The sequence below is a fragment of the Ursus arctos genome, unplaced genomic scaffold (assembly GCF_023065955.2).
Source record: "Ursus arctos isolate Adak ecotype North America unplaced genomic scaffold, UrsArc2.0 scaffold_29, whole genome shotgun sequence".
NCBI classification, from domain to species: Eukaryota; Metazoa; Chordata; class Mammalia; order Carnivora; family Ursidae; genus Ursus; species Ursus arctos.
In genome coordinates this window covers 5,588,521-5,603,342 of record NW_026622974.1, presented here as the reverse complement: position 1 = coordinate 5,603,342, position 14,822 = coordinate 5,588,521, and the positions used below count along the sequence as shown (strand labels likewise).

Here is a 14,822-nt window from a genome sequence, read left to right as displayed (position 1 = left end):
CTATGGGCCTGTTTCTGTTCAGGATTGTCTTGCAGAATCCAGAGAACCTGTGGATAGAGGCACGGTGTTAAAGGTTGTGCTCCGTTACAAGACTAACAGTGCTCAACCAACACACTCAACCAGCGATGCGTGACCGTAACATGGGCCCAAGGGACCACATTGGGGTAAAGGACACCATCCACTCTGGGAGAGGCTTTGCCTTCTCTCCTCTCCACCACGAAGCCTCTCAAAAGCCTGCTCTTCTGGGCTTGCCTCCAGTTTTTATACTATTCTTTGAAAGTTCTTTAACCCACCAGGAAGGAGTAAATTGTGCATCAAGGGGGACGCTGGTTGCCAATTGTCAAGCTCCTCAACCTCTCTTATCTCGTTCTTCAGCCTGTTGGCCTTCTCCTTCACCCAGAAAGGCAAGCTGTAGAAAGAAAACAACACCTGAGTTTGAGTTTGTCTGCTGCAAAACGCACAGACACCTTCAGTGGGGAAGGGACTGCATCCTCCAAGGTAAGAAGGCTTCCAATTTAGGAGACCAGTGACGAAACGCAACACCACGATGGTTGTTCAGCATTTCCCTCTCCCCCAAACCCAGATCTCTTTTCTGCCCTTCTCTCCCCAGACAGCTGACCTCTGCAACTTGCATCGCCTGGACCCCACCATATGCCCCTGCCGTGGAGCCGGGCTTGGCTAACGCATTGGAGGCACCAGCAGGAGACCAGAAAGCAAGCGGAGGTTGGGGTATTTCTCACCTAACTCCTCTACTCCCGCTCATCTCCTGAGGTACCCCAGGTTCTGGCCGCAGCTGCACTCTCCACGGCCTCAGTCCCTTCCAGACAGCTCTTCTCCATCTCCCGCCAAGCTGGGCAACAAAATCACTCTTCTCGCTGTCCTGGGAGTGGTAACAGCCGCCCCCTGGAGAGAGCCTCAGAGGGGCTTCGCCCTTCCATATAATTTCCCTTGACCTGTTTACTCATCTGTCAACAGTCCTTCCATTAAGCTCTCTTCAGAATCCCACCTGAGTGTGCCTTCTGTTGTTTTGCTGAGGCCTCAGCTAATGCAGACCCCCAGCATCCCCCCAAGTCTGCAGAGATTGGAAAGGACATAGGCTGGGCCACCCTGTGTATGTTCCAAGAGGTACCAGGAATTGTGACTCCTGGGATGAGTCAGAGAAAAGAGATGAAGAATCTTTTCATCTTTTGGCAGCTCCAATTTTCATATATTTAGGGAGAAAGGCACCATGATTGGAAAAAATGTCCTGATACATCTGCTAGGGATGGGGAAGTCCCTGCAGGAAGGAAACCGGATTACCACACAGGTAAGAGGTGGGAGTCACGGATATCATGTAAAGCTGACAAACCAATAGTAGAAGCCCAAATAAGACCAGCAGGATCTTACCTGGGCAATATAGAAAGATACTAGCATAAAGAATCACTACAACAAAACCACAAGCATTCCTTAACATCAAAAGAAATAATTCTTTTTAACTTTTGCTGAAGCAATCAAGGAAAACAGACTTATGATAAAAATAATACACATAATAAATGTAACAAAATATTATGATAGAATTGAAATCAAATCTGTCAAATCATTAATTCAAATTATCTTAATTCACCTATTTTTTTAAGATTTATTTTTTATTTTAGAGAGAGAGCTCATGCACATGAGCGGAGGAGGGGCAGCGGGAGAGGGAGAGAGAATCTCAAGCAGACTCCCCAGTGACTGCAGAGCTCCGTCTCACAACCCCGAGACCATGACCTGAGCCAAAATCAAAAGTCTTGGACGCTTAACCGTCTGAGCCACCCAGGAGCCCCTTAATTCACCTATTAAAGAAAACAATTTTCAGGTTGGCTCACAAAAGCAAAATCCAACTCTGTGTCTAAAAGACAGACCTAAAAAAAAGTGATTTGAAAGTCTAAAAACAAAAAAATGGGTAAAGGTATATTAGTCAAATGCAAACAAAACGAAGTAAGAGTTGTAATCTTAATATCTGGCAGTGTATAATACAGGACAAAAAGCATTAAATGAGAAAAAGAAGGTTTTTAAAATTTTTAATTCCAGTGCAGTGTTATAACTTACAGTGTTATATTCATTTCAGGCGTACAATATAGTGATTCGACAATTCTCTACATTACTCAGTGCTCATCATGACAGGTGCATGCCTTAATCCCCATCACCTGTTTCACCCATCCTCCCCACCCACCTCCCCTCTGGGAACCACCAGTTTGTTCTCTACAATTAAGAGTCTGGTTTTGGTTTGTCTAAAAAGAAGATACTTTTATAATGTTAATGGATACAGTTAACAATAAAGATAGAAATACATTAATATTAACCCACCCGTTTTCAGTCCAAACTAAGTCAAATGAACAATTTTAATCAAAAAGATAAATCTGGAGTGCCTGGATGGCTCACTCGGTTAAGCATCCAACTCTTGGTTTTAGGTCAGGTCATGATCTCCCAGTCATGAGATCGAGACCCTCATTGGGTGAAGAGTCTGCTTCAGATTCTCTCTCCCTCTCCCTCCCTCCCTCCCGCATGTGCGCTCGCTTGCTTTCTCTCTCTCTCTCATGCAATAAATAAATAAAATCTTAAAAAAAAAAAGGTAAATCTTCTGGGTATGTATCTAACTTTGCATCCTGTTGAAGTAGACACACCTTCAAATGTATGTAGAGTCAGTCCCCAAATTGAGCGTGTATTAGGTCACAAGGAAAACTTGGTAAGTTCCATAAAATAAAAACAATAAAAACAGTACTTTCTGGTCATTAGGTGATAAAAGTAAAAATTGAATTACAAAATAAAAATCAAAACCTCTTCCACTTGGAAATTTTAAATCTGTTAAGTAATCCTTCAGCCAAAAGGAAGAGATCAACACAAACGGCAGAATTCTTTAAAAAATAAGGATAGGGGCGCCTGGGTGGCACAGCGGTTAAGCGTCTGCCATCGGTTCAGGGCGTGATCCTGGCCAGCGTTATGGGATCGAGCCCCACATCAGGCTCCTCCGCTATGAGCCTGCTTCTTCCTCTCCCACTCCCCCTGCTTGTGTTCCCTCTCTCGCTGGCTGTCTCTCTCTCTGTCGAATAAATAAATAAAATCTTTTAAAAAATAAAATAAAAAGAAAAAATAAGGATAATCTTGGGTGCCTGTGTAGCTCAGTCGGTTAAGTGTTCAACTCTTAATTTCGGCTTGGGTCATGATCTCAGGGTCCTGGGATCGAGCCCCATGTCAGGCTCTCTGCTCAGCAGGGAGTCTGTTTCTCCCTCTGCCTCTCCCCCTTGCTCATTCTCTCTCTCTCTCAAATAAATAAAATCTTTTTAAAAAATAAATAAATTTTTAAAAAGCCCTTTCATTGATCTTTTCTATTGTCTTTTTAATCTCTATTTCATTTATTTCCCCTCTGGTTTTCGTTATTTCCTTCCTTCCACTAACTTCAGGCTTAGTTTGTTCTTTTTTTCTAGCTCCTTGAGGTGTAAAGTTAAGTTGTTCACTTGATATCTTTCTTGTTCCTCAACATAAGCATTTATTACTATCAACTTCTCTTTTAGACTTGCTTTTGCTGCATACCATAAGTTTTGGTATGTTCTATTTCCATTTTCACTTGCCTGAAAGTATATTTTTATTCTTCTTTTCATTTCTTCTTTGACCCATTGGTTGCTCAGGAACATGTTGTTTATCTTCATACATTTGTGAACTTTCCAGTCTTCCTCTTGTAATTGATTTTTATTTTCACACCATCATGGTCACAAAAGATACTTGATATGATTTCAGTCTTCTTTTTTTTTTTAAGATTTTATTTATTTATTCGACAGAGATAGAGACAGCCAGCGAGAGAGGGAACACAAGCAGGGGGAGTGGGAGAGGAAGAGGCAAGCTCCCAGCGGAGGAGCCTGATGTGGGGCTCGATCCCATAACGCCGGGATCACGCCCTGAGCCGAAGGCAGATGCTTAACCGCTGTGCCACCCAGGCGCCCCTGATTTCAGTCTTCTTTAAATGTAAAAAGACTTATTTTGTGCCCTTGCAATTACTTTTAAATATTCTAGCAGAGTGTTTCCAAAAAATGTACAGTACAGACATGCGAGGCCCTAATTATGTGCCTCAAGTAATAATACAGTATCGTGATGGTACTTAAGCTCCCAAGCTTGGAATAAAAGGCTTTTATTTCCACTGAGCTCCGGGGTTTGGTCTCCCAGCTGAGCTCTGGTGGGTCAGAATGTGGGTCACTTGCCCACTCTAGCCATACTTATGTGAGACTGTTTTGTATTAGAAAGTGAAATTGGGGGGGGGCGCCTGGGTGGCTTAGTTGGTTAAGCGCATCTGCCTTCAGTTCAGGTCATGATCTCAGGGTCCTGGGATCGAGCCCCAAATTGGGCTTCCTGCTCAGTGGGGAGTCTGCTTCTCCTTCTCCCTCTGCCCCTACCCCCCCAACTCAAGCTCCCTCTCTCTCTCTCAAATAAATAAATAATTTTTAATTGAAGTTATTTTAAGATTTACTTATTTAGGGGCGCTTGGGTGGCACAGCGGTTAAGCGTCTGCCTTCGGCTCAGGGCGTGATCCCGGCGTTATGGGATCGAGCCCCACATCAGGCTCCTCCGCTATGAGCCTGCTTCTTCCTCTCCCACTCCCCCTGCTCGTGTTCCCTCTCTCGCTGGCTGTCTCTATCTCTGTCAAATAAATAAATAAAATCTTTTGGAAAAAAAAAAAGATTTACTTATTTATTTAAGAGAGAAAGAGAGAGAGCGCACACACAAGCAGGGGAGGGCTAAAGGGAGGGGCAGAGGAAGACAAGCAGACTTCCACTGAGCAGGGAGCCTGGCACAGGTCAATGCCAGGACGCTGAGATCATGACCTGAGCCAAAATCAAGAGTTGGTCACCTAACCCACTGAGCCACCTGGGCACCCCTGGAAAGTGAAATTTTTTATACTCACACATATCATTTTCTAGGTCTAAACCCTACTTGGGAAAATAAATGAGGTTCAGAATGGAGCTGAACTTAAAATATCAGATCAGAAGGATGATACTTCCCTTAAGCGTGAGAATATTCTGATGGCTTTTTCTCTGCCTCTTCAAACTCTAACCATCCTCCCTGGTTGCACTCATTTAAGCGTGGGTCTTTCTTTTCCAACAGCTCTTGGGTTTTGCAAATCAGGGACCTTGTCTTTTTGCTCCATATAAACCCCCCATAGTGCATACCTAGCCCAACACAGGGCCTCTGGTGGACTGTCCATATTATTGGCTAAAGACATGGGCAACCCAGATGCCAGACTCCACAGCACTTGTCCTCCTAGTGTCTCACCAAAACCCTCCACACAAACTGCCCCACCTGCTGGGATGTCAAAGGTCCCTCTGTGTTGGGTGTCTATGAGCTACTCCATAGGAGAAAATTATAAATAACTGATAACTTCATAAAGATCGGATAATACAAAACCGTGGCACAGAACTCACATAGGAATTTGTGGAAGAGGCTCAAGTGGAATAAATGTATCGTATTTCTTTTCATAAGGCACTCTGAAAAACAGAACAGACAACCATATAATCGGTATGGCTTGGCAGAGGGATCGATACATTTTTTTTTAAGTGAAAATGTCTTCTTTTCTGGTTTTAATGGCCACCTATGGGCTTCAAAACTGTAAAGGTCATGATTCTTATTACAATTTTTACTAAACATCATTAAACCAAACATGATTATTTTTTTAAAATATGAATGTAATATACTAACTATTTTTCTTTTAACTTAATGAACCTCCCTTTCTCCTCAATCACTTTGGTCTGAGATTAGTTCCAAGGGTACATCAATCCAAACTGTAGTCGCTAATAAACAATCTGACTCGGTATGAAACTGAAAAGACTTCGGATTCATGGTAACAATAATAGGGACAAAATTAACAACCCCCTTTTTGTAGTCAAGATCCTGTGTATAATTTCAATTACACACACGCACACGTGTGGACGCTAAGGGACTAGGGATGAACTTTTTTAGAAATTGTCAGCAACCATGTTTGTTGGAATCTACTCTTTATGAAATATAACATATATAGTACGGAGAGATATAAGTCCTTTAAAATTAACAAACGAACCCTAGTATTCACATACACTTACATGGAGAAATTCACTGGTGGGAGAGTTGATCCCCCTTTGTGGAAGTCTTTACTCTGTTCTGGGTACATATATGGATTATCTCCTGGAGTTAACTTTGGTATTCCATTCCTAGGATCAATATCTGTGAAAAATATTTAAAAACAAGATCATAAAAAGGACTGACGGTAATCCAAAGATAGGCTCTATCGATATGACAATGGGAACTAGATAATTTCATGTTTCATTATGAGGTACATATTATTATTGTGTTTGTGATGGTCTTGCCTTGAGAAGATGAAAAGTGTGCCTGACAAACGCTGTGTTTGGGAGATTTTCCAGAAAGTGTCATGATTACCCCAGCCTGGGAAAGAAGAATAGCTTAGGTTCAGAGGGGATGTTTTGGTGTAAAGTGAACAGTGAATCAAGGGTATCTGCAAAGGATAAGCAAGAAGTCTGCTTAAAATCTGAGCATTGGTGCACTTTGAATCCCTGTGTCCTATAAAGCTTAACAAACAACCGTAATTGGGCTCTGTCTCTCCGACTGGATCTCAGAAGGAAATTAGCTAATGAGGAAGAGCTGCAGAAGAGAAAAATTATATTTTCAGGTCAATTTCCCTACGACCTACAACCACAGATGACATTTTATTATTCCTTCTATGGCAACAAATTAGGCCTTTAAGGAACTCCACCAATGGCCTGATGATCATAGCTAATGGGTTAGAGCCAACCATTAATGAAACATAATTTGATTCGTTTTTTTCTATAATAAAGGTGTTGAATTTCAGTTCATAATGGAAGCTGACTGGCAGTCATGATGCTGCCTGTCCATCTTATCCAAGAAATAACAAGAGAGAAGAGAATGTCACGAAAGAAAAAAATGTCCAGTGCCAAGCTTAAAAGTATCGAGCGCTGCAAGAGATCGAGGAAGAGAAAAAAACGGGAAAAGACCATTGTATTTCGGGTTTAAAGAAGTCATTGGATGTCACCTAAGAAGTAATCACACTAAAAGGAATCAAGCCTATAGGTCCAACTCTCAGTTTACAAGAAATACATAGGACAGAGAAACCAGTTAAATGGTACCAAGGGGTGTAATCAGCAAAATCCTGACTGTGGCAAACTCTGCAGGATACATGACCTAGTTTCTTTTTTTTTTTTTTAAGCCATTATTTATTTATTTGAAAGAGAGCGAGTGGGTGAGAGAGCACATGCAGCGGGAGCAGCAGAGGGTGAGGGAGAACACGCTCCCCACTGAGCCGGGAGCCCAATGCAGGGCTCGATCCCAGGACCCTGAGATCATGACCTGAGCCAAAGGCAGACGCTTAACCGATTGAGCCACCCAGGTGCCCATGACCTAGTTTCTACACCAAATAAATTGCAAGAAAAAAGAAGGGGAGGACTTATTAAAAAGAGACTTGAAGGACACCTGGGTGGCTCAGTCCATTTGGCGTCTGCCTTCAGCTCAGGTCATGATTCCGGGGTCCTGGGATCCATCCTGAGTTGGGTTCTGAGCTCAGCAGGGATTCTGCTTCTCCCTCTGCTCCTCCCCCCATTCATGTTCTCTCTCTCTCTCTCATAAATAAATAAATAAATAATTTAAAAAGAGAGAGAGAGAGACTTGAGAGACATTTTAACTAATTGCCAAGTGTGGACCTTATTTGGATCCTGATTCAAACTAGAAATATTTTTAAATATTTCATTTGTGAGGCAATTGAGTATTTGAACACTGACTGGATACTTGGTGATATGAAGGAATTCTTGTTCGTTTTTTTAAGATATGAAAATGGTATTGTGGTCATATAAATAAAAATAATCCATATCTATTAGATGTACACACTGAAAATGTATACAGATGCAATTATCTGCTGCCTGGAACTTGCTTTAAAATAATCCCTGGGGGAGAGGGGTAAAAATGAACCCGGATAAGCCACCTGTTGATAACTGTTGAAGCTAAGCGATCAGGTAATATTATGCTCTTCTCTCAACTTTGGCACATGTTTGAAAATGTCCCCAGTAAAAAGTTTTTCTTTGTAATAAAGGTAGAATAGGGGTTCTCAGTGGAGTTGGGGGGAAAGATGTCGTATTCAGGAAGGGGCCTCTCGGAACCTTTGAATATAAAGACAATACTCCATTTCTTAAATGGAATAAGGAGCACGCAAGTGATTGTGATACCTTATTCTATATATTCCATAAATATTTCAAAATTGCACCTTTGCATTTATTCAGTATGTATAGAGATCATAAAAGAAAGGAAGGAGGGAACGAATGAAGGAAGGAAGCACGGAAGGGAAATAATAATACACAAAATTCAGGATAATGTTTACTTTGAGTTAGAAGGGGAGTGATGCATGAGGGTTAGGATTTGAGTCCATCGTGATAATCCCATTTATCCTTGATAAACACTTGCCGCTGGCCCAGGTCTAGGCAGTGAGACACAGGTGGAAGGACGTCTCCTAAGGACCATATGAGAAAATTTTCCCTTCGTTCTAAAAGGGAAAGGCAACAAGAGAGATTCCTCTTTTTCATGTTTCGAAATATAGATGTGATGCTTGGAACTGCAACAGTTCTCTTATGACCATAAGATTATGGTCAGTGTGAAGACAAAACTCCAACACAATCTGAGAATAGCAGCACAGAAAGACAAAATGAGCCTGTATCTTCAATGACATCACTGGGCAACCAGTCCATATATAGGCCACCTAGATTTCAAAGTTTCTAGTTAAATATATAATAAATATCTTAAAAAAAAAAAAGCACATATTATCTGGGGCACCTGGGTGGCTCAGATGGTTAAGCATCTGCCTTCAGCTCAGGTCATGATTTCAGAGTCCTGGGAGCAAGCCCCACATCAGGCTCCCTGTTCAGTGGGGAGTCTGCTTCTCCCTCTCCCTCTGCCTCTCCCTGCTTACGCTCCCTCTCTCAAATGAATAAAGAAAATCTTTTTTAAAAAAAAAAAGCATATAATATCTTACAATTTAAGCCTCTGACAATTTGGTTTTCATCCTACTGTGGCCAAGAGCATTCCTAAGTACCATACAGCTAAACTTAGTCCCTTCCTGATTTTTCCCACTTGTTTCATATTTAAATAGATCTTTCTTATTCTACCCGATGGCTGCATCTCAGCTGAGGGTGAGAAGTCAGGGTGTGCACAGGCTCACATGCTATCAGGGCTTTGGTGGAAGGCTTTGGGTCCAGGGTCACTGACTGCAAACCACACTGGAATCTGATATTCACCTTATCTCCGCTACTCTCTGAAGGCTGGCATTTGCTTCTGTTGTCTGCTAACATGTGTCATCTAGTCTGATCCTCAGCAAGCCAGCCCCCTCCACAATGCATCAGGTGAAGCAACAGTTTATTCTCCTACGATCCCTGGCTTGATGGTCCCCAGCGCGTCATACGGTGGTCTCCCAGCATTTCAGTTGCGAGACCTGGGCAGCCCTCCCGGCTTGCTACCTTTGTTTCATTCTTTCTCTGGGTCCCAACCTCCATAGTCTTCACAGGGCACAAAAAAAGCAGCTATTCCTCCATATCTCCCGGGTGGGTGAGACCCTGAGGCCAGCTTTCTGCCCAGACATTGCCCACAGCTCTCGAGGCTCTGCTGCTCAGTAGAGCTGGGGCCACTTCACGCTAAGGCTCAAGGTCTCGTCCCAGCCACGCTCTGAGGCAGAAACCCCAGCTAGAGGCCCATCTGATCACGGGCTAGACTTTGATGCAGGACTCCTCAAGCCTCCCCCACACCTCCTCTAGAATGGCTTCTTGTGTGTCCTCTATCCAAACGAAAGCCTTGATCTTCAAAACTATTTGTCTCTGCTCTGAGTTTAAAAGCCTATTTTGAAACTCAAAAACGAGAACTTTCTATTTCTTTCTCTCTGTATTCCTGCTACAGCAATCCATGAAGCAATGGCTGCCTCCCATACAGGTATTTCCTGAGAAGAATGTGCTATCACGGTCCATTGGTACTCAGCAACCCTAGGATTGTTCCATAAATCTATTATGTAGGTTGGGACAGAGAACTCACCATGTTCCAAACTCTTTCTCTCTCTCTCTCTCCCTATATACATATATATACACATCTCAATTACCTTTAATTAAATAAGCTATGAAATAACAGGCTAAGGTTTATGGGATATTTTCCTTTTGAAGAATATAATGTACAATTTAAATACACATGATGGGCAGCATCTAACTGAAACATAAATTATTTTCTGCAGACTTGAATGAAGGTTTCTATTAATAAGTATCTGAGAGAACTTATCTGAGGACTTAAATGTCACATTAGCATTTTATGAAATTCAGAGAAAAACAAAAATGTGGATCAGCATATGTTGTGAGTTCTTTGCCAGAAAATGCAGTCTGCCAACCATCCCCTTCACTTTCCCATCTTCCTGGCTGCACTAGAGTGACATGGTGACCCCAGAGGGCGGAGGCCAGCCATGGAATGTTGAACCACATCCAGAGTGTATTTTTAGGCATGGCACAGTCAAGGTCCAGGAGGAAAATATTACCATATTTCTTCCTCCCAAAGCACTTGTCCACCATTCTCTCTGACAGAGACCTCCTGTTGCCGAGGAAGACGCCATTAAAGAAACACTGCTTTCCAACGTGGTAGGTGTGGATATTGCTGCTAAATCTCGGGTAAAATGTCCATTCCGGACGCTGCCCATCTTCTGCAAGACATCAGAAATCCTTCCATCAGCATCGCTCCCAGCCTCACATAATGCAATTAAATGACAGAAAAGTCGTCCCAGACGTTCTCTGACTGGCCTGTACTTTATCAACCTGTATAATCCCTTGGCTCTATATCAGGAGCAGTGTTAACCTCTGGGAGACGAGGCCCAAAAAGAAGGGAAGTGGGGAGAAAGGTATCTAAGAGGCCTTTTTCCCCTTTTCACCCTCTCCTCCAAAAATAAAGCCAATTTTATGGTTGGAAGTGATGTATGGAATGGGAAGCTCAGAGACACTTTCACACACACCTACGATCCAACCTTCACTCTGAGAAGTGGGTAGGAAGAACAGAATGCCCATCAGCCAGCGAAGGGCTGGGCAAACCACGGCAACTTAGCCTGATGGACTGCAGTGTGGGCAGCAGCAATGGCACACGCATGCGCTGGAGTGACAGGCAGATGAGAAAGGCCCGTGTGGAACCTCAGGCAAATTGCTGGACCTGTCTGTGTCTTTGCTTCCTCATTCAATACTTTTCCTATAAACCGCTAAAGCGATTTTAAACAATGAGAGACTCCCTAACAGCTTTAGGGTTGCTTGAGAAGCCCTTGGGCTCCATGGTGGCCGAGAAAGCACACAGGCTCTGGAGTCAGGCGTGTTCGGATTCTGATCCCACCACTGTACTTCCTAGCTGGGTGTTCTCGTATGAGTGACTAAGTCTCTCCGAGCCTCAGTTGCCTTCTGTGTAAAATGGGTAGGTCTATATTAGCCACCTAGATTTATATGTATGACACAAAAAGAGGTCCATGATCTATTTGCCTTGAGTGAAAATAGTTTGTATCCTATTTTCCACAAGTGCAAGTATGGTTGTATATATACTACAACCCATATATACCTAAGTACGTACATACACGCCCATACATGTTTCAAAATGCCTCACGGCTAGAGGGCATAATGGGGTTACTGCGGGAAAACACTGGGGAAGGGGTTTCTATACTATAAATATTCCTTTATTATTATTTTAATAATTTGCCATGGTACTTTTATGGTTTTTATATAAAGCCATTTTAGTTTTGGAAAATACATAATGACAGCTCCCCCGCAGTCACTATGAGAATTAGAGATGAAGCATGTCAGGCACGCGGCACTTCCTGAGTCTCCAGCGAACGGTGCCCGACAGTATGGCAGACTTCCGGAAAGCCCTGGGCGCGGAGGCACGCAGGGGCGGGGCTATGACGTACTCACTTGTCTGCAATTTAAGCAGGCTGAACTCCTCAGGATATTTCTCTTTTGGGACTTCAGGCAATGAGGTTTCAGAGGAGTGATCAGAATGTGAGGAGGAGGATTTCAGATCCAAATCTGCAGCCAGGCTGGAAAGGAAGCGGAAGGATTAGATTCTTCCATGTGTTTAAATTGGTAGTTAGAACCTGATTTTACATGTCTTACGCTACAATAACCCTTCCTCACGACAACTAGGCCTGCCGTTCCATAAATGTCCATGACATATCATTTATTTACTCACAATTTGAGGGGACTGACATAGTTGAAAGATGCATTTTTAAAAACAGTGTAGTGGTTCCCCAAAAAGTTAAATATAGAATTATGCTGTAACCCAGCAATTCCACTCCTAGCCATATACCCCCAAAGAATTGCACACAGAGACTCAGATACTTGTAAACCAACGTTCTTTGCAGCGTTACTCACATCAGCCACACAGTGGAAACCACCCAAATGCTCACTGACCGATGAATGGAGGCATTGACATGCAATGGAATATTATTCAGCCATAAAAAGGAATGGCGTTCTGATACATGTTACAACATGAATGAAACTTGTAACACTGTGTTAAGTGAAATAAGCCAAACACAAAAGGACAAATATTGTATGACTCCGTTTATATGAGATATCTAGCTAGGTAAATCCAGAGAGACAGAAAGTCGATCAGGTTAGTAGATTAGGGTAGATTAGAGTACCAGGATCTGGGGAAAGGGGAGAATGGGGAATTGTTGCTTAATGAGTAAAGCGCTTCTGTTTGGACTGATGAAAATGTTTTAAAAGTAGTAATGTTGGGGGTGCCTGGGTGGCTCAGTCATTAAGCGTCTGCCCTTGGCTCAGGTCACGACCTTGGGGTCCTGGGATAGAGCCCTGAGTGGGGCTCCCTGCTCAGCAGGGAGCCTTCTTCTCCCTCTCCCACTGTTGCCCTCCCGCTTGTGTGTGCTCCCTCCCTCCCTCTCTCTCTGTGCCAAATAAATATATAAAATCCTTAAAAAAAGATGGCAGTGATGGTTGAAAGGTAATTAATATCAATGGGCAAAAAGGGATAAAATGGCAAATGTTATGTTATATATAATTCACTCCTATTTTTTTAAAAAAAGGAATGATGTACTGATATATGTTGTAACATAGACGAACCTTGAAAACATAACACTGAATGAAAGAAGCCAGACACCAAAGACCACATATTCCATTTATATGAAAGGTCCAGAATAGGCAAGTCTATAGAGATAAGAAGTACATCAGTGATTATCTAGGCCTGGGGGAGTAGGGGACATGGAGTGACTGCTCAAGAGGACGGGCTTCTTTTTAGGGGTGATGAAATGTCCTAAAATTGATTGTGGTAATGGTTTAGTGAATATACTAAAAACCATTGAGTTGCACACTTTAGAAGGGTGAAGATTTTTTTTTCTTATGCACATAAAAAAATAACATCAAAATGTTAACACTAAGGGAGCCTGGCTGGCTCAGTCTGTGGAACGTGCGACTCTTGACCTCAGGGTTGTGAGTTCAAGCCCCACATTGAGTGCAGAGATGACTTAAAAATAAAGCTTTAAAAAATACATTAAAATTGATTCTCTAAGGGGTGGAATTACCATGATTTTTATTTTTAATATTGTTTTTATTCTTTCAAAATTTCTACAGTGTACTTACTTTCCTTGTAACAAAAGCGATTAGAAAAAAGGGCTTCCAAAACTTTTTACTGTAAAGAAATCTAAACAGAGAAAAGTACTCACAACCAATACAGTTTTATAAATAATTATAAAGCCAGCCCTCCCCTCCCACTCTTCCCCCAACCCACTGCTCACTAGGAACCATTTGTGTGTCCCCATCCGCGAGGATTAACCACTCTCCTGACTCTGACTCTTATGGTAATCATGGCTTTGCTTTTCTTTAAGATTTACCACCTAAGTATGTATTCCAAAAAATATAGCTTAGTTTCCCTTGCTTTTGAACTTCATAATGACAAGCATGCATACAACACGTGTTGTGTGTCATGGAGTCTTCCAATCACTTTCCCTGTATTAACTCACTTAAACCTTAAAATAATTCTATGAAGTATTATCTCCATTTTACAGATGAGAAAACTGAGGCCCAGGAAGGTAAAGTAATTTTCCCAAGTTCACACAGACGAACTTGGCAGAGCTGGGGTTTGAACCTAGACAGTCCGGCTCCAGAATCCACGCTCTTGCCAAACATGTCATGACCTCTCAGAATGCTGGCTTCCTGGTCAGAATCTATCCCAATAGTTAGGTCTTTACTGCACCCTTACTTACTCTAGGTGAACGGACGCTTTGCAGAGGCCTGGAGGCTCACTCACACTAAGACATGTTTCAACAGAAGAGGAGGGGCCGGCCTTTCTGCCAGAGGATGTTGTGTTGGCCAAGCATCCCTTAGATTCCAGAAAACCCCTGTGTTTAGTACCTGTAACACATCACCATTGGATTTCATCAATGAAATGAAATACCTACCACTCCATCTTACTATTTTTTATTGTTCCCTAGATTATATACATTATTTTTTTAAACTAACATTTATTGTGCGTGTATCGTATATAGAAGATTATGTTAACATTTTATACGCGTTATCCCACTTTAATTCCCATTAACACCACCCCACAGATAAGTATTGCTTATCCTTCCATTTTACTGATGAGGGAACTAAGGCAACTTGCCTAAGGTCATGCAGAAAATAAACACCTAGGTCCAGGTTTGATCGCAGCCCTTGTGACACTGAAGTCAAAAATCCCAACCACTAGGCTAGACTACTTGTGTCTCCAGAGTTTACCCACTTGGAGTTAAACGGAAGGGACAACATCTGAATCAA

General features: G+C 42.4%; 1 protein-coding gene across 1 annotated transcript; it reads right to left on the bottom strand.

Annotated features, from left to right (window-relative positions):
• Positions 1 to 203: 203 nt before the first annotated feature.
• SPATS1 (spermatogenesis associated serine rich 1) lies at positions 204 to 14,475 on the bottom strand. Its single transcript, XM_057303887.1, has 6 exons — positions 14,468 to 14,475; positions 11,967 to 12,091; positions 10,565 to 10,726; positions 6,084 to 6,204; positions 5,430 to 5,492; positions 204 to 409 (listed from the first exon to the last, which is right to left on the bottom strand). Exons 1-6 carry the CDS (start codon positions 14,473 to 14,475, stop codon positions 262 to 264), a joined length of 627 nt encoding a protein of 208 aa, XP_057159870.1. The 3' UTR covers positions 204 to 261.
• Between the last annotated feature and the right edge of the window lie 347 nt (positions 14,476 to 14,822).